General features: G+C 31.9%; 1 protein-coding gene across 1 annotated transcript; it reads left to right on the top strand.

The window, feature by feature from the left end:
- The first annotated feature begins 976 nt into the window (after nucleotides 1-976).
- Nucleotides 977-19,034, top strand: LOC134252540 (cAMP-dependent protein kinase type II regulatory subunit-like). The gene is made up of 3 exons (XM_062735046.1): nucleotides 977-1,119; nucleotides 2,500-2,613; nucleotides 16,701-19,034. Exon 3 carries the CDS (start codon nucleotides 17,325-17,327, stop codon nucleotides 18,432-18,434), a length of 1,110 nt encoding a protein of 369 aa, XP_062591030.1. The 5' UTR covers nucleotides 977-1,119; nucleotides 2,500-2,613; nucleotides 16,701-17,324; the 3' UTR covers nucleotides 18,435-19,034.
- Nucleotides 19,035-19,464: the final 430 nt, after the last annotated feature.

Here is a 19,464-nt window from a genome sequence, read left to right as displayed (position 1 = left end):
GGACTAGAGTGACGTCATAAACGTCGATTGTTCCTCCGCACCATCGGACTTTGGCGTGTCAGACCATCGCACTTTAGCGTCGCGCGTCTCATAGGAAACGAGCCATCGGACTTTGGCGTGACCATCGTACTTTGGCTTCCGAAAAGACGGCGACCCATCGGGGTTTGGCGAGACCATCGGACTTTGGCGTCACCATCGCACTTTGGAATATGTGTGTATATATATATATATATATATATATATATATATATATATATATATATATATATATATATATATATATATATATATATATATATATATATATATATATATATATATATATATATATATATATATATATATATATATATATATATATATATATATATATATATATATATATATATATATATATATATATATATATATATATATATATATATATATATATATATATATATATATATATATATATATATATATATATATATATATATATATATATATATATATATATATATATATATATATATATATATATATATATATATATATATATATATATATATATATATATATATATATATATATATATATATATATATATATATATATATATATATATATATATATATATATATATATATATATATATATATATATATATATATATATATATATATATATATATATATATATATATATATATATATATATATACATGTACATCATACACACTTTGTGCCCCATTCCTAATTTTTCAATTTATCCTGCTAAATACATTTTGATACAAAAATATTTTCATGATAAATAAAATACATGGATAAAGTCTAAAAATGTACACAACATTTTTGGACTCGGGTCGAAAACGTGATCGAGGGCGATGCTTGCCCTTTACCACGTATTCCAACTGGCCCTAGCCCAAAAATCCTTATATTTTAAGGCAGTAGTCATGTATTTTATATTTATTAGGTTAAAATAAGATGTTCCACATAAGAAAGTTTTACTTTAATGCCAGGCTTCCAAAGAAAAATCTAACTATAGAGCAAGACCTATGGGGAAAGTATAAGTCTCACTCCACAACACTAGTCCCTCAAAATCCGACACAGTATCCAAGATGAAAACTCATTTCGACATGTATGTATTCAAGTGTGTTTCAAAAGAATTTTTTATGTTTTTAAAACAAATGCATTTTTCAGCTAAATATTCGCGACAGAAAATATTTAGGCAATTACGTGTATCTTTTCGAAAAGCTGTTCAAGTCATGTTCACAAAGATTTATAGTGACGCGTTAAAAAGTGGTATATGATTAAACATGAGTATAAAAATGAACCATTTTTCTAATTCTTTATCAAAACATTATTTCAAAATATAGAACTCACCAAAGCGACAACTTTGATGAGATTTTCTACTTAATTTGATCGATTTAGCTTCAGACTTTGGACGAATATGTCAAAACAGATTGGCTAGCAAGTAAATTTATTTTTTTACAAGCTCAAAATTGATATAAAGCATCTGTTCGTCTATATTGATATTAAATAGAAAAAAAGAATACTGTCGCATTTTGTAACTGTTTCATTTAATTTCACAACGGACAATCCTGATTAAACATCACCGACTTTCAGTCCTTTGATGTTTGCGTTGGGATATTGATGGAAATATAATGAAGCTGAAACAAATATCCTAATGATGGATTGTCTTTATGAGCAGATTCCCTGCACTTCTAAAGGCCATAGATTTTTCAAGTTAAAGATGCTTTGTTTGATGGAATTCCTTTGCAAAAGGCTATTTTGTTTTTGTACAAAGTATTGTACGTTATATCTGGCTTCTGTATTTACTTATGTCCAAAGTATAAATGATTTTTGTTGCGTTCATTCTTTGTCATCAATTTTACCAAGAAAAAATAGAATGTATTAGCTCGCATTCGAAAAATCTCAATGTATATTTTGTATGATTATGATACAGTGCAAAGCAGAGTAGAACCATTCAGTGCTTTGACATTCACTCAAATCCTTTTTCTCTGTCACCTTGCCTTTTGATACACAGAATAAAACAAATTTGTTAGTAAGATAACCATGGAAGTTAAATTTGGATCTTTGAACCCTCCTGAAAATATCAATATTATAGGCTTGATAAGTTGCACGTTAAGTAAATATCAGTTTTGTTGATATATGAAAAATTTAAGCATTGTCAAAAAGAAATGTAGGGAAATACTAAAATGTTATACATGTATCTTCATGCAAGATTACAGGTAGAGGGAATTGAGTATGAGATCCAGGAAAAATATATCGTCTTTCTACAAACACAGTTAAAGACTTTCATATTTCATTCACAAAGTGAACGGTTAATAAGGATTGTTTACATTTCAATACGCGTATAGTTTACACAAATTCCGAGATGAAACATATGCTTCTGTGGGTATGGCGACCGGGCCAGAGATATACAGGTTTTTAAATGGGAGCGAAGATCGATCCCGTGATATAAAGTGTGCAGCTTTTTCTCCTTTTCCACTTGCAGGTGATTGCTTATTTATACAAAGTGTCATCGTGCACGGATCTGTTTGATCTGCCGCTAACTCGGGCGCTAATCTTCTCTTCCTTGAAAGCTTCTCACTGGATGTATTCTCACAAGGTAAGGGCTATGTGGTCATGAATCTAACCTTAAACACTGTTAAAGATAATGGCTAACAAATCGTTAATGCATGCTAAGGATTATCTCACTGTATACATGTTTAAATGTGTTCACAGTTTGACTGCTAGTTTATATATTCCAAGAAAATCAATCATATCGATGATTTTCAGACGTCCAAGATTTTTCCCCATCAGTGACTTGTTTGTAAATGGATTTCCCCTCTGATGTTCATGAGCTTCCATTTATATTTATATTTACATACAACTGATGAATATGAATTATTCATTGTCATCGAGTTATTAAGACCCACGGAAACACTAGTGATTTCATAATAAGATATACCGCAATGCTGACTTTTGGTGCACCTTACTGTGGAGGTTATAACAATTGGTATATAGTGTGCAGAGTTCGGAACCCCTTTGACGTTTTATAAAAAAAATGTTTAAAATATTGTTTATATCATTTTAACATTTGTTGATTTTTAAGAAATTATCTAGAGAATGATTTTGTTGAAACGCTGTTTCTTCTATTTGCTTGATACATTATTTTTAAAAATGCATAAAAATTCCAAACGTCTTTCATATGAAGTATTCCACTTCTTTGCTGCGTGCCATCTCGACGAATTTTGAATGTGTGTCAAAACTTTCAGATATTTATTTAAGTTTTGACAACTGCATTTCATATTTTAGCATGTGTTTATTACTTTTCTCTGGCGCACATTTACGTAAACCTACTTTATTAAAATACAATCAACACTAAGCAACAAGTATTGACAATATTTAAATGTTCTAAATCTGAACAAACAGAATTTAAACAGAAAATTAAGAGTATTGAGAGTATAGCAGCACGTTTGTATATACAGGAGAACTATTCATTTAATGTTGTTACCTTTTCGTTTGGAAAAGAACCGTTAATTTTTTTTTTAATTTAAAAATGTGAAGGGGTTACCTTGAATTTAAAGGATCCTTAAAGTTTTGTTCAGCCTGTAATGAATCGGGGTAAAATGATTGTAATGGAATACGTGTATCTGGTCAGAAAATCGAGAAAATATGCGCTATTTATCTTTATGGGAATTAATAATTTGGTTAAAAATATGTTCAAATGTCGTTTACCAAGAAAAAAGCAAGTAAGAATTTACTTGTATTTGATCAAAATCGGATAAAGTTTAAATCTATCAAGGAACCTGGAGAAGTAATGTTTTCTAGCCAAATAAGCATTCGGGAAAGCCATAAATTACTTTACCTCGATGGACTGAAAACAAGGATAAGCATTCATCTTTTCCACAAATAAATTGAACTTATTGGATAAATTTGTCAAGACATGGACAGATTTATATCCATGCTTCCATCTAGTTTTCTCTAATAAGACAGATAATTAATTTTCCAATTCAGAGATCTCCACGTATACTTTACCTCACAGAACAAGACAGGTAATACGACACGGCAAGCCTGTTTGGTTCTCTTATGATACCCTCCAAGTACTTTTTCAATATCTAAGTAGAGACAGAAAAAAAGAAAATTTTTTAGCTGTTCTGAAATAAGAAATGGCGTACGTGAGTTATTTCTCCATAAATAAAGTAGTTTTTTACGCGAAATCTAACATCTAAGTTTTGGGTGCGCGCTTCAGTAATTTCGTCTTGAAAGGTTAATATCTATTGATTACAAGCAACAAGTCTTAATTTTTCAGTTCCAAGGAGACCTTCAAAGGCAAACACGCTATGCAACATGAAAGTGATGTTATAAATCTTATTCAATCCTTTCATGTTCAAACCACTTCTTCTCTTTACAATTACAGATTATGCACTTCTTGATTAAAACTGGAGATTGTGGTCGTATATTATTTTTTCAACAATCGATCATTGTCCTGTAGTTTTTGTTGTAAATAATGTATTATTTTCTAGCTCATTGCATATATACACCGTTTACAGTGGAATTCAAGATACATTGGTTACATTGATTCTGAAATTGCCAATTTAGGCGGAAGCACGGAATAATCTATGATGATTTGGGAAGACTTTTATTTATTGCGAAAACTATATTGTGTTGACATCTATATTTCGATCAAGCTCATAATTAAAAAGAAAATAGATTTATTCTCTGACCTTTGTCAAGAACTAAAAGTTATTGTTGCTTCTGTCGTTGAAATTTTTAGTCGGGTCACGTGACTACGTGTATTTACAATGTATTTACTGTCAGTTGAAGCCGTTCGTATAACATAGATTCTACGCTAACTGAAATAGTTAAAAGTGTTTTGATCAAAATATAAAAACACTGGATCAAACTAAAGAGAGTAAAATATATATATTCTTAGACAAATTAAAGAAGCAAATTCAAAAAAATTTAACTTGAAAGCATTAAATTGAATCACACTAGTGTACAAACTACGCGGCTGCGTAGTTTTATACTATATATATACGTATATGTGTCATGTAAATTACTTGATTTACATGACATACTTGGAAACATTATTATAATAATTCGAATCCTGTAAAATCCTTACGATTGCCTATAGTATAGTAATTCCTGATAAATCTATTACAGAATGAATAAACAAGATTTTGTTTTCGTTTATGATAATATTGAATGTCTAACAAATTAAATTCATATCAAAATCCTTTGAAAATATTTGCAAATAAAATTGTAAAATCATCAACAACCAGCATTTTTTGACTCAATGTAGAACAGTTCCTTCAATGTAGTGTAGTGCGTGTCATATTGAAATAAGTGAGGTCTATTCCATTTCATATTCTACATCATCTGTTATATAGCTAACTGGTCAATTTCTTAACGAGGAAATCCATCGAAGCTTACTGATATCACTTGGCATTCAGTTCTCGTGTTAGATGTCGTTAAAGGATTCTTTCATTTTGCAAGAAATATGACTTGTTGAAAACCAAACTGTCAGAATTGCATAACCTAAGATAAGTTTGTTAGACACTCATTGACGAGTGAAGATGGTATAAAGCCCTGCAAAGAACGGATGATTAACCATCAGAAAGTCATCAAGTTTTCAGATGAACTTTTATTCATGAGAAAATCCAGGGAATGCTGGTATACCGTAATCAAGAATAAACGGGAAATGTGCAGTGATGGAAGAACTCTTACGTATCCGAAGTCTTAAAAACACCAATAAAGGCTAGATCAAAAGGCTATCACAATAATAAATCTTGAGAAATTAGTATTCTTTGTAATTTATCTGAAGGAGTATGTTCATTTCTTTAGAATACCTATTGGTTATGATTTTTTAGGAAACGAATATTTTCATTCAGAATTCTACAGAGGGAACACATTCACATATGAATGTCCTAATATTGTTGACATTATTGATGACAAGAGCCTTTAAGTCTATGAGAAGGTCATAAGACATATTCATATACACGGTATGACAATCATGTTCTTCTGCCAAAACCAAATTAATTCTAAGGTTGGTGCAATTGAAATCTGCTGCCTCATTCATTTCAATGCTCCAATACAAACTCGATCTGGCGCTGAAGTTTTGACATTTCATCTAAATCAAATCTTTATGATTTGTATCAGCATTACCCCAAGCCTTTTCTGTAAATCTTCAAGACAAAATTATATGTTTATATTATCTTAAAATATGAATTAAGTATTGATTGATTATTCTTAATGTGTTAAGTTTCTGTAACAATACATTCTCATTATTTGTTTTAGACATGTTTGAGTTCTGACAATTTTGAAATGTTCAAAATGTTACTAGACACTCTTTTCCAGTAGAGATAATAACACCCCATGATAGTGCATGTTCTTGTAAGGACCACCATTTTGTTGTTAATTCATAGGCACCTTTGATTTTAAGTCAATTATGATGTCCTAGTACAATATCACATCGATATTTCCTTGTAAGGCAATATCCGCGATTCCTGAAGATGTCATTACAAAGCTCCTAATAATTATTGATGTGCCATAGGAGTGTTTTCCAGGGAATTTAATTTCCAATTCCTGCCAGAAATTAAGGACGATCGGTCAGGTGGCTCAAGTGAAGGCTCTTTGCCGTAAGAGAGAGAGCTCTATAATTGGAAACATAACTTCTATCGTAAAATAATCGCGCTCTATCTCCTGGCATTGTGCTTCAAAACAAGATGTCTGTCCAAGCGATAGGAGACAGCGATACTACAGTAGAGCTGGGCTTTTCCTGCCAATGCTGTTAGAGACAGTTAATGCATATTTCTAGTGATAACTTACGGTTTTATTGTTTAAAAGGACATGCTTAGAAGAAACCAGTCGCCCTTGCCATTCAATTAAAAGTATAACTGACAAAACATTTTGAATCGATAATTCCTTGATTTGAAAGTTAGTAAAGATAGTTCAATAAGCAAACATGAATAAAGAACATACAATCAAGAGATGAAGTGGTCATAAGAATACTAGTATTTTCTACTTATTCGGCAAAATTTGTTTTTTTAAACATGTTTATGTCAATCCTTAATGAATTGGACTATATTTAAAGTTGAAAAATGGAGAATTGAAATAAGGAGATAACGAACAGTAAAATAAACTCAAGGTTTGATTTACAATCGAGAGCAAATCAAATACTGACTTTTAAAAACATCAGATGATGGCTCAGGTGCAATGGAGGTGTAAGAATCTCCGATTAGCGGTTTACACCCGCCGTGTGCTACGTGTCGAGGTCGGGCAAACGAAAAAGTCCATAGACAATTTGATGTGTAAATGGTTTAACAATTGAAAAATGTCAGTCAGTTTTTTTCTTAATGATAGATTGTATTTGTTGACAAGATCATTGAATCGACCAAAGAACTTGCAAATTTCTGACTTTGAATGAAATTGTTGGTACCCTTGTTTCATCAACTTGGTTGTTAAAAGCTTTGCTAGGTTTATAAATTGTTTTTACGTACATGTAGGTTGTGCTCTTGTGTATCGAGCTAGCTGGAATCAATTGAAATAAACTTGGTACTTCGACAGTTTGCAAGTAGGAACTGATAATTTGCACCTGCAAAGCTCCTCTTTGGGCTCCCTCACTCGGCACTCACCAGATTAATTACACTTCTAGTTTGTATTAAAAATACATTGACGTAGGTAACGGAATAAATCTGAAAATGTTTCTTTTCCCTAAAAAGAAAAATCCGACTTAAAAAATCCTGTTTCTCGTGAAATCGCATAAAAAACAAAAATCGATCATTCTTTTGGGGGAAAACTAATTAAACAAGAAAAGACTTAAACTTTTCAGCATATACCGAACTTGGATTAAACTCTTATTCATGCTGAACTTGTGAAAATTTTCAGTGGAAACAGTGGGGAATAAATCATATATCAGTTTTGAATATATTCCCAAGAACCAAAATGAGTAAAAATTACCATATCTATATATTGGATTCCCAACCTTCTTAAAAATCCTTACAAACAAAGATACATGGCGGGTTCCAGTAAAAGTTCAACGAATCCTTTTACTTTACTTCTCACTAGGATATTAACAGTAGTGAAGTAGACAATTTAAGAGTACTGTGCAACAATATAAAATTATTCGAGAAGTGGTGTAAATCAAATGTGAATCCTAAAACAATAAATGGAACTTTTGGAAAATTTGAAATTACAAGATTTTACCAAAATCAACAGCTTAAAAACTTACGACTTTTCAACTTTATACAATCATTCCACACGATAAAATAAAGACTAGGCTTTTTTTTATTTCATTGACAGCTGCTTTTTCAATAAAAATGGAACTAGTAAAGAAGATGGGTGAACAAGGCGGGCAGAATGCCTAGAGCGTCAGATATAAGAAAATCATATTCAGTATGTCAATTCAGTTATTCAAATTCTCTTGTCAATATTGAAATTTATGAAATTATGAGAGAAAAAAAAGTTTTTTTTTCTTTATGAAAATATAAGATGGCATTCGTGGGATTCGAACCTCTAGCAATAAAAATCTGAAGTAACATACTGCTTTGAGACTTACGCGCTAACCGCTAAACTACATGGCTTATGAAGAATAAGGGCATTTATATCATGTTTGTGATATGACCCTTGACTTAATGGACTTGAAGTATTTCTTGGAAATATGCGAATGTTTTATCATAAAGATGGACTTTTAAGGTATAATGTGTCTTCGCTCCATGTTTTTGAAAACAAAAAAAAATGTATATTTTATTGCAAACTTTTAGGAGTATCTTTCAAAAAAAATGGAGCGCAGACCCACTTATATTGAAATTTTTTTAAGTATGGGAAAATGATCGTTTTGTTTCTTTAGTGTGATTGCTTTTTCATAGGCAAATATTGTCAGTCGTTGTGAGATTTTTGTAAATGTTTTTACATTAAGTATACTTTAATATTAGATGAAATATCAAATAAAATCTGGATACAGTTGAGATTTGATTTTTCACTTCATATCTGTCGCACAATAGGCACTTCGTCCGCCTTATCCCCTTATCTTCTTTCTTATTTTGTCATTGGTCATATGCAAAATTGTTAAAACATTCTGATTGCACACACAAGTACTCTTAAGATGACATCAAAAATATGCTTGAGTTTCTGGTGGACAATATCTAGGTGGTCTTTGGAGACCAGGTATTCCAACAATCAACAGGAAATCACATGTGTACCAATTGTGTCCTGTTATTAGCAGACATATTTTTGTATTCATATGAAGAAGAATTTGTCAAAAATATTATACGTGAAAAGAAGAAAACACTTGCAATGGCTTTCAATTCGACATTTAGATAAATGGTATATCGACGAATAAATGTCAATTAACAATGGTTATTTCCATTCTTATAACAATGGTTATTTCCATTCCTATGTTGATACGATATATCTCAGTGAGCTTGAGATAAAAGATACCACAGAATCATACCATCTGTTTCATATTGTGATATTTTACTTGAAAAAGACGTTAATGATAATTCAACAACCAAGTTATATGATTAACGTGGTGACTTTAAGTTTTCAATCGTCAACTTCCCTTACTTGTACAGCAATATATCTTCATTACCTGCATGCGGTATTGATATATATCAGTTAATTCGATACGCAAGAGCATTCTCTTCAATGTGTGTGTACAATTTTTAAAACGAGGTACATTATTGATAAACAAGTAAATGAAACAAGAATAACAGCAGTCAAGTTTAAAGTTACAATATTGTACGTTCTATGGTCGATGCATTGACTTTGTCAGCAAATACAATTTATCATTGAGTCATACTTATGGCACGTACGCCAAATTCACAAAAATGAGATAAACATAGTTTCACAGTCTATAAACTAGCTTTATCGATTGTAAACTATAGTTTATGGACTGTAAACTATAGTTAACAACGATAATCTATATTTTACTTCAGCAAACTATAGTTAACGCGATAATCTATGTTTCAGAACCGTAAACTATAGTTAACACTGAAAACAATCATTTGCGATTGCAAAACATAGATTATCTGATAAATACAGTTTCACGATTTGTAAACTATGGTTTACAACTCTTAACTATAGTTAAAGATCTGATAAATATAGTTTCACGATTTGTGAAACTATGATTAACAACCCTTAACAACTATACCGTTCACGATTGTAAATTATAGTTTACAGACGTGAATCTATGTTTATGAACAAATTAATATTGTTAATGTTTTATTACAGACAGTTAAACTTAGATTAGCATTCGTAAACTATGTGTAAGAAACGGTTAAATATAGTTTTACAGATAAAAACTATTGTTAACGAATTGTTAACTATAGTTTACGGTTTGTAAACTATAGTTTACAGTCTATAAACCTAGTTTATCAACTGTGAAACTATGTTTAGCTCATTTTTGTGAATTTGGCTTGCCATACATACTAATTGTTGTGTCATTACTTACACAATGAGTAGACGACGAAATTTTATTATTTCCCGGTCATGACAAAAGCACACGGCAGGTGTGACCACTTGGCAGGGGATGTTCACTCCTTCATGGCACCTGATCCCACCTTGTCTTAGGGACTTTTAAGCCTGAATACTGTTTGTTATCTCCATATATATCATTTAAATGAAGATTTCAGATTGTGTTAAGATAAGATACATGTATGTGTAAGGAATATTCGAAGATTACTGATCCAAAGAGGCTACACATCAGTTTAGAAATAGTAAAGATTTTGTTTGAAACTTTACATGTTTTTTAAAAAAAATTGTGTGGTTATCAAGTAGAAAAGAGGGTGTTGCAGAAACTCGCGATTATTCCCTAGATATCGAGAAGGACATCTGAATACCCTCGTTATGTCTAAATATAGATACAGCTACGTAGAGGACTATGTTTACGGCGGGTATTTCCTGCTTGATACAGCGAAACACTTTCGTCATTTTGCACGAAAGAGTTTTGTTTGAACAACCACAGGATGAAAATCCACCATTCAGTCGACTGAATGGTGGCTGAATAAAAAAAGGTCATTTCCCGTGTGTGATCATTCAGTTACCATTCATCACTGAATGGCACATACATTTCAGTGACCTTTTGGTGATCATTCAGTTGAATAATTTTATTGAATAATCGGCTTATTTCTTAACCTAAAATTTTATTTCACTTTTTCCTGGTATAATAGCATTAAATGTATCTAATTCCGAATAAAAAAAAAAGGAAAAAATTAATACAAGAAAAAAAAATCGCTCCCATGCCTGGAATCGAACCCTGGTCTCCTGCGTAGGTGTCCGCGACCTTATCAATTACGCTACGACTTCTTGTTGATGAAAGAAGATTTAAAATCAATTAATTTATTGAAAATCGATGGAACAATCAGTTCACCTTTTGCATCGAGGAGCTGCGATGTGTATATATCTTGTATATCTTTTGTATATTCTTGTTAGTTGCGCGGATTTTTGGGACAGACTAATTAATTACACATCTCCTATCGGGATAATGGCAATTATCAGAGACGGCACCTGTTACTGTGTCAAAGATTTAAGATCGTTGTATATTCTCTATCTAGAAACTTTGTAGAATGATTTTATTAAAGCAATATCATTTAGAAAGCTAAATCTCCTATATATTTTTTTTTGACAAGAGGCATGTTTAAACGATTTGTTTATTCTTGTAATTAAAAATTAATTTAAAATGTCTTTGAAAAACTAAATATCCTGCAGTTTTGACAATGACATAATTAAGAAACGAACAGTAATACTTGCGATCTTCCAGAAATGGTTTAAATAATATTAATTCTGTCTCATTAATCAGAACTATTCATATCCATGATAAAATACACGTATAAGCACTATAGAATGTTATGCATTTATTGAAATTTTGAATCCGTTATCGGATCATCATTTTTTATCACTTGAAGAATTTATTTTCTTATTGTAACTAGAAATATTCAATTAAAAATCATTTTGAATAAGTCTCACATATTTTATTTTGGGGATAGACAAATTAATTACACATCTCTAATAAGGATGATGACAATCATCAGAGACGGACACCTGTTCCTGTGTCAAAGATTTAAGATCGTTGTAAATTCTCTATCTAAAACTTAGTAGAATGATTTTATTAAAGCAATATCATTAGAAAGCTAAAATCTCCTATATATTTTTTTACAGTAGAAACGATTTATTTATTCTTGTAATTATCAATAATAATTACCTAGACATATTTTAAGGTATTTGCCCACGATAAGTAAAAAAAAACACAAGTAAGATTGAATAATAAATCTTTATTTAAAATATGGCTTCCTTGTTAAGGAAAAATATCTGATTAAAAAATAACATGCTAGTGAAAAAATTACTAAATTGCGATTTAAATATCACTGAAAGGTGGCGGAAAGGTCACTGAAAGACGACAGAAAGGTCACTGAAAGTCGACGGAATGGTCACTGAAAGACGACAAAAAGGTCACTGAAAGTCGACGGAAAGGTCACTGAAAGACGACGGAAAGGTCACTGAAAGTTGACGGAAAGGTCACTAAAAGTTGACTGAAATGTGTCCGCTGAATGGTGACTGAAAGGTACCTGAAATATGACAGAAAGGCATCTGAAAGATCACTGAAATGTATGTGCCATTCAGTGGCTGAATGGCCACTGAAAAGTTACTGAAAGCCGCCTTTCAGTTTTAACTGAAAGGTCTTGTTTCTTCCTGTGAACAAAAAGCACAATGGCTAAAGCAGCATTTTGAAAGATATACTGTAGACATCGTACGAAAATATTTTTCATGAAATAAAACTGCGTCCCATAATCACACTGTGGTGCTATATACAAGACATTTTATTTGTTTCAAATCAAATCTTAACTACTAACTACATGTAAGAGACCAAAATTACAATAACTACAGTATGTAAAAAGAATAATTATTTAAACAATACAGTAACTTTATTTTCCAAGACAAAACTAAATAAAGCATTAGTTTTTAGTCACCGCATATCAAGGAAAACAATTTAATCCTGCATTTCTAATATATAGATTAGTTATTAATTAACTTCTTGACATTCTCCCCGTTTGAAGAATAATTTTTATTCAGTTTTTGCGTTTTTCAAAAATGTGCCTCTTTGAAGAAAATTCCTGCCTCTTTGTGTATATATCAAAATTATTCTGTTTCAAGGTGGCACAATGGGGATTCCCTATTTAAAAAAAGGAAAATCATATATTTTGCCGTAAGACTTCACATCATTTAATGGCAAATTGGAAGTCAATACACACCTTCCAAATATTGTTTCTCGTTGTGCTTTATATATTGTTGCATTTAAAAAAAAATTAATATGAGTTTCTGCAACATAAAAATTCTTCATTTAATCTGCTACACAGTTAGGGAAAATAACAAAAGAACTGCAATACCCTCTTTACCCTGCATTGTGTTTCTCGATATGTTTTCATATGATCCATGTGTTTAATTATTCAACACCATGGTAGGCTACAAAAGCGTTCGTGTCATTGGTTAAAAATATTGTCCCCAGATGAGATAATCTGTATGAAAAGGCAACGGCAACTGATGGCATTAACTATGAAGATAACATTTTTAAATGTCAGATTAAATGTTTCAGTGTAAAGAATAACATCACTCAGAATAGATTTTACCGTTTTGTTAAAATTCCACACGAGTTAAAAAACTTTTTTCATTTATAAAATAATTATGATTTTTCTTTGTTTTCAAATGTGCCTTAAAAGAAATTAGTCTAACTGAAACATTATAAAGCTGCAAATGAAAGTCATCCCAGTTGTCCCCTAATTCATAATGTATGACATAATGTATTATTGCTTGTTGTTATATTTTCCTTGTTCAACTTATAAGTGGATCACACACACTGAAAGAAAAACTCAGTGAATTTAACTAGTGTGTTTCGTAAAGCGTTGGTCGTGATTAGTAATCTTTCAGTTTACTGGTTAAGATAGTGAGTTGTGGAGCGGGGTCGTATAAAGACTTAGATACCTAGTGAAAGTTACTCATCAATTCTTAATTTACTAATCTTATCTAGTAAATATACCAATATCTGGTAAAACTACTATTAAGGTAGTGATTGTATGGACAGTGAATCTACTAGTTTTCTTCGTGACATTAACTAGTTATTTTTTTAATGTGCACTCTCTGATATACAATATCAATTGTGTTAATTTCTGCTACGAGCCGACAGCCCAAAAAACTCGCTTTTATTTTATAATTCAATCATCAATATGTTATATCATACATTAAAAATGCAGTTACCACTTTCTGAGATTTAATCATTAGGCTATTTAAGTTTTTCCCTTACCATTCATTTACCATTTTGTTTCTTACTCTGGACGTTAATCTTAGATATTGCGCCAGTTCGTGAAGCTTTCCGCAGTATGCATCTCTGAAACCCATAACGTTATCCATATATATTTACATTCAGTGTAATTTTCTTTATTAAATCCATTAGAAATCCACGACGTTCAACTTTCTATAACACACGCGAAACCTTGTCACAGTGCGGTAGAATACACAGAAGGAACTACATGTATTTTCAGTATTTAGGAATACCAAGATGTATATCGTTTTGACTCGATTTCATTTTAAAAAATTACCCTTGTAAAATTAACATAAAATACGGCGAAGGTGCATTAAAAACTAATTTGTCATTTTATTTCCTCGCAATGTTTATTTGCGTTATTTAACTTTCCAGCGTCACAAACGGCTATTCGACGTCACGAACGGCTATTACGTTTATCAAGCACGCCAATACCGAAGGGCGCTAAATTTACATTAAACATGAAGGAAATAAACAATTGTGATAAAGAAAAATTAGAGAATGTAAATATAAGCATAACGCGCGGTATTCAATTTGTCGGCACGGCCAGGTGTGTTATAGCAATTTTAAGACAGAATTCAATGCTTAAATATATTAAATGTATAAGTTTGCCTGAAACTTTAAAAATATTTTTATACTATATAACCAGTGATCTCAAATTCATGTAATTTACCTTCCCCTTCAATTTCTTCTGATGATTTCTCATTTTCATCACCCGTAATAATATGTTTTCTGAACGCAATTTTAAAACAGAAATTAACGGTAAAGGATGTTTGACGTAGATCTTGTTTCTTTGGTCCAAGTCATTGAAGTATAACCTGGAGGTACGCAGAAATGCAATTTTCAGAACACAATTGCACGAACTGCTTTACGTCAGCAGTTTAATAACTGCATGATTTTTAGTTGTCTGCGAGAAAATCAACAATAATTTTTAAAGAGAAAAGTTTATTAAACCATTTTTTTTCAATTTGCACTTTATTAATTCCTTTTCTGAAAATTAGTCACGTCATCAAAATCCTTGCAGACTTGCAGCACCTGATTTTAGTATCAACTGACAATCTTATATCGATGTTTTCATTAGATCTTAGACATTTGTATAAGACACACAGCAGAAACTCCTTAGTAGGTTGTATTAATATCCGTGCGACTGATTAATTGTGACTCCTGAATGACAGACTGCATAGAAGAGGACACGAGCATCCTAAAGATTTAAATAACGGCAGGGATAAATATATGTATTGTTATAGACAAAAAAACCTCTGAACTTAATTCCTCTTCGGGAGTTGAACTCCCAAGTCTGTCATGCAAAAAAGGCGCGATGACTATGTTAAACAAATTAGCTTTTATTCACCATGTTTTTTATTTCTTTTTTAAAAATCAGATACATGAAAATTTATTCGCTAAAAAGATCAACACCAAAAAATAATTCATTTTCATTAAACATTCTATAGAAAAATAAATTAAATTTAAAGTTGTTTTTTTTTTCAGTTTTCATGCAAATATCTGATGAGAACAGGATGAACGCGTTCGTTGATGAAAAGAGTGGATTCTAAATTTTAAAAAGGGGGTTTTGCCAAATTTGAATATAGACGTTTGTTCTTTTACATGTAAATATGTTCACAATATTGATGAAATTGAAATTTGTTTCAAACAATATGACAGTATGTTAATATTTTTCGTTTCTGTTGTAAGAAACGTATGAGGCGCCGTTTTGGTAATGTTTGCAATTTAGTGATAATACCTTTTCGAAAAGATGATATCACCTTTTCAGTTTATATTCAGTAAGTGATATGATATCACGTACTAGTATTTGAAAAGATGATCACCTTTCCGAATTGATGTACTTACCAATTGGAAATGAATAGGTAATATCATCTATTCGGGCAGAAAAGATGCTTATTAATCTTATCCCCGAGTGTATATTTCACTATAATGAAGGCAGGTATACTCCGACTTATGATATATATACATTCTATAATCTAACAGTTCAAAGGGATTTTCAAATTTATATTTTAAATACATATATTTAGTTCTCTTAAAAGAAATTTTCTTATTTTTTAAAAGTCACATTTATTTACCTAAATATGTAATTATCAGAACAACATTGAAATAAAATGAGTCTTAAAATCCGAATTCATCAAGCAAAATAGAGATAGTGGTCTAGGGGCATTGTTAGAGACCTGGGTTGTTCGTCTGTAGTCGGTGTCGGTAATTATTGTCATTTCAGGCCGAGGTGATGTGGCGAGATCGGAGATGAGGAAGATATTGATTATTAATACAGCTTCCTCCAATATCCCTAATTAAAACCTTCCTGGAGTTTGTTTACACAACTGTGATGATCAGTTATAATTGCAGCTCGTCATTTTAATTCACTGAGCATTTTCGTTTGTGTTTTGTAGATTAAGTCCAGATCGAGCTAGTGAATTCTGCTGTATTCCTCAGCTGGAGCAGGTTTTTATAGCGAACATTTCCAATAAACTGAACTTTAATCCTGTAAAACAGACAGGATAAATCATTTCCTATCGACTGGCCTGTTTAATAGGATTTTTGTGCTGTTTACGACTGACCATGCAATTCTAGTTTACTTTAATAAAGAAGAAGCTATCAGAATCATTTATTGAAGAGGGCTTTGTCCACAACAGTTATGCCTAATCCACTACACTCGATGCTACAATTAACTGTCTTGTTTTAAAGGAATTCTTAATGATAAAGGAAGTACATTTTTTATACGTAACAATTGTGATGGAAAGTCTCATTACATCGTGGAACTGATGTAAGATAAAGAATTCATTAAACGTATCCATCGATTTTAACACTGTTTGGGAATATCGGCTCACTGTTGATAAAACCGTGTCTTCTATTGAAGGATCGCTAGTTTACGGCATTATTTCCGATCTCTATACTTACTTCACTTAGGAGAGCCATAAATCAGTGTGCATTTAATTTACAATTTATCATTTATGACCAAATAGGCTGAACTATAGCAAAAGTGTTACTTGGGGAAGATTTGCCAAATAGATACCATGAGTTTAGAAATTCCGGATGGGTTAGGAGATCTCCTGCGTGATTTTACAGTAGCTGTCTTGCGTGATAAGCCGAATGATCTCTACGATTTTGCAGTGGATTATTTCTCCAAGGTTAAGGAAACCAGGAAACCTAAATCTATTCCAATGTATGTGATTGTGGACGAAGACGATGAAGGGGCAGGGGAACCAGATAAGGAACAATTTAAACCTAAAACTAGAAAGTATAATCGTTATGCCAGACGTCAGTCGGTGTCCGCCGAAAGGTACGATCCAGAAGCAGATGACGATGATGAAGATAAGGTTATTTATCCGAAAACAGACGAACAACGAGAGCGTCTGACAGAGGCTGTGTGTGGCATTCTACTCTTCAGATGTTTAGAACCAGAACAGATGCAAGATGTCATCGACGCCATGTTTGAGAAGTCGGTGAAACCCGGTGAGTATGTTATTCACCAGGGGGATGATGGAGACAATTTTTACGTCATAGATCATGGTCTTTATGATGTTCTAGTCAATGTAAATGGTCAAGAGAAAAAAATTCATCGTTTTGACAATAAAGGGAGTTTTGGAGAACTAGCCTTGATGTACAACATGCCACGTTCTGCGTCCATCGTTGCTGTATCAGATGGTGTTTTATGGGCTATGGATAGAAACTCATTCCGTAGGATAATATTGCGAAGTGCGTTTAAAAAGCGAAAAATGTATGAAGAACTTCTAGAAAATGTCACGATGCTGAAATCCTTAGAACCATATGAACGTATGAATCTTGCAGACGCATTGGTGACCAGAAACTATCATGACGGAGAAACAATCATAGCTCAAGGTGATGAAGCTGATGGTATGTATTTCGTGGAATCTGGGATGATAAGAGTTACTATAAATCACCCAGATGGGGGTGAAGAGGAAGTAGGGCGCCATGGCGCCGGAAAGTACTTCGGAGAGCTCGCTCTTATAGAAAACAAACCAAGATCAGCCAATGTATACGCCATAGGTAAAGTAAAAGTTGCATTTTTAGAACGTGACTCTTTTGAAAGACTCTTAGGACCATGCCTTGACATTATGAAAAGAAATTCAGAAATATATAAGAACTATACGGAAACATCTTGAAGTATTCAATGTATAAGAGAAATTCATATTTATAATCTTACAGTTGATAATGGCAACGATGAAAATTTCATGAAGAATCACCAAGGTTACCATTTCCAGGGATATCTATACCATACCGTCAAATCTGTAGTTGCACACTGGTTCTTTAAATAACCATTGACTTTATTGCAGAAAACCATCATGCATTTATGTAGAGATGATACAATACAATTCTAGCAGAATAATGAATAACTAGCTTGAATTTTCGCCCTTCCTCTCTGTTGTTGATATTCTTATTTTCTGCAACATAAGCGTTCCCTTTTAACGGCTGGGGAAAACGATGTGGTATACTTGATAATAATGACTAGAGCACTTCGAATTGAACTTTTTTCCAATCATCGTCCTAATTGAAGTAGAGTATGTATTGATTTTGTATCATTCTTTCTCCCCCTATAAAGTATTCATGCGTTGCATCCGACAGTCAACGTTACGGTGCTTCAAGGTGTTATTAATTGATAATTAATTTGAATTTGTGAATGACTGCATATCAATAAATTATTTTATGTTAACATTTTAAGTCTAACTGTCAATAAATAAACTGTTGTCACTGTGGAAATTTTTCATCAGTGTGCATTGTGACATTTTGTCATTCGATCGTAAACCATTCGCCACATTTTTAACTGGAGACAGTACTACAATAATGATGTCCCAAAGGATGATATCTATAGCTGTAGTTGGGAGTCGAATCACTTCAAAAATGACAATACCTATATTGATATAATTGATATATTCATTAAAATGATTGTTTTGCGTTAAATATTTACATATATATTAACATATCAATATTTGGTATAATGGCGCATTTTGAGAACCTGTCATAGATTAAAAATCGGAAAATCATGACATCTTTTGATATATTTATGTCTTTTATGAAAAACAGCAATTTTGTTTCACATTTAAAGGGTGTAGAAAACGAATAATGATCTATCTTAAAAACCTAAAACAATACAGGTCTATAGACAGGGCATTAAATACGGCCTCTGAGAATTTT

Source organism: Saccostrea cucullata, unplaced genomic scaffold (assembly GCF_032062105.1).
Source record: "Saccostrea cucullata isolate Sc308-1 unplaced genomic scaffold, CSIRO_AGI_Scuc_v1 ctg167, whole genome shotgun sequence".
Taxonomy (NCBI): Eukaryota; Metazoa; Mollusca; class Bivalvia; order Ostreida; family Ostreidae; genus Saccostrea; species Saccostrea cuccullata.
This window is presented reverse-complemented; position numbering and strand designations above follow the sequence as displayed.

What these genes read in the sequence shown, in the direction of transcription:
- LOC134252540 (XM_062735046.1), top strand. Translation starts at nt 17,325, where the DNA reads ATGAGTTTAGAAATTCCGGATGGGTTAGGAGATCTCCTGCGTGATTTT.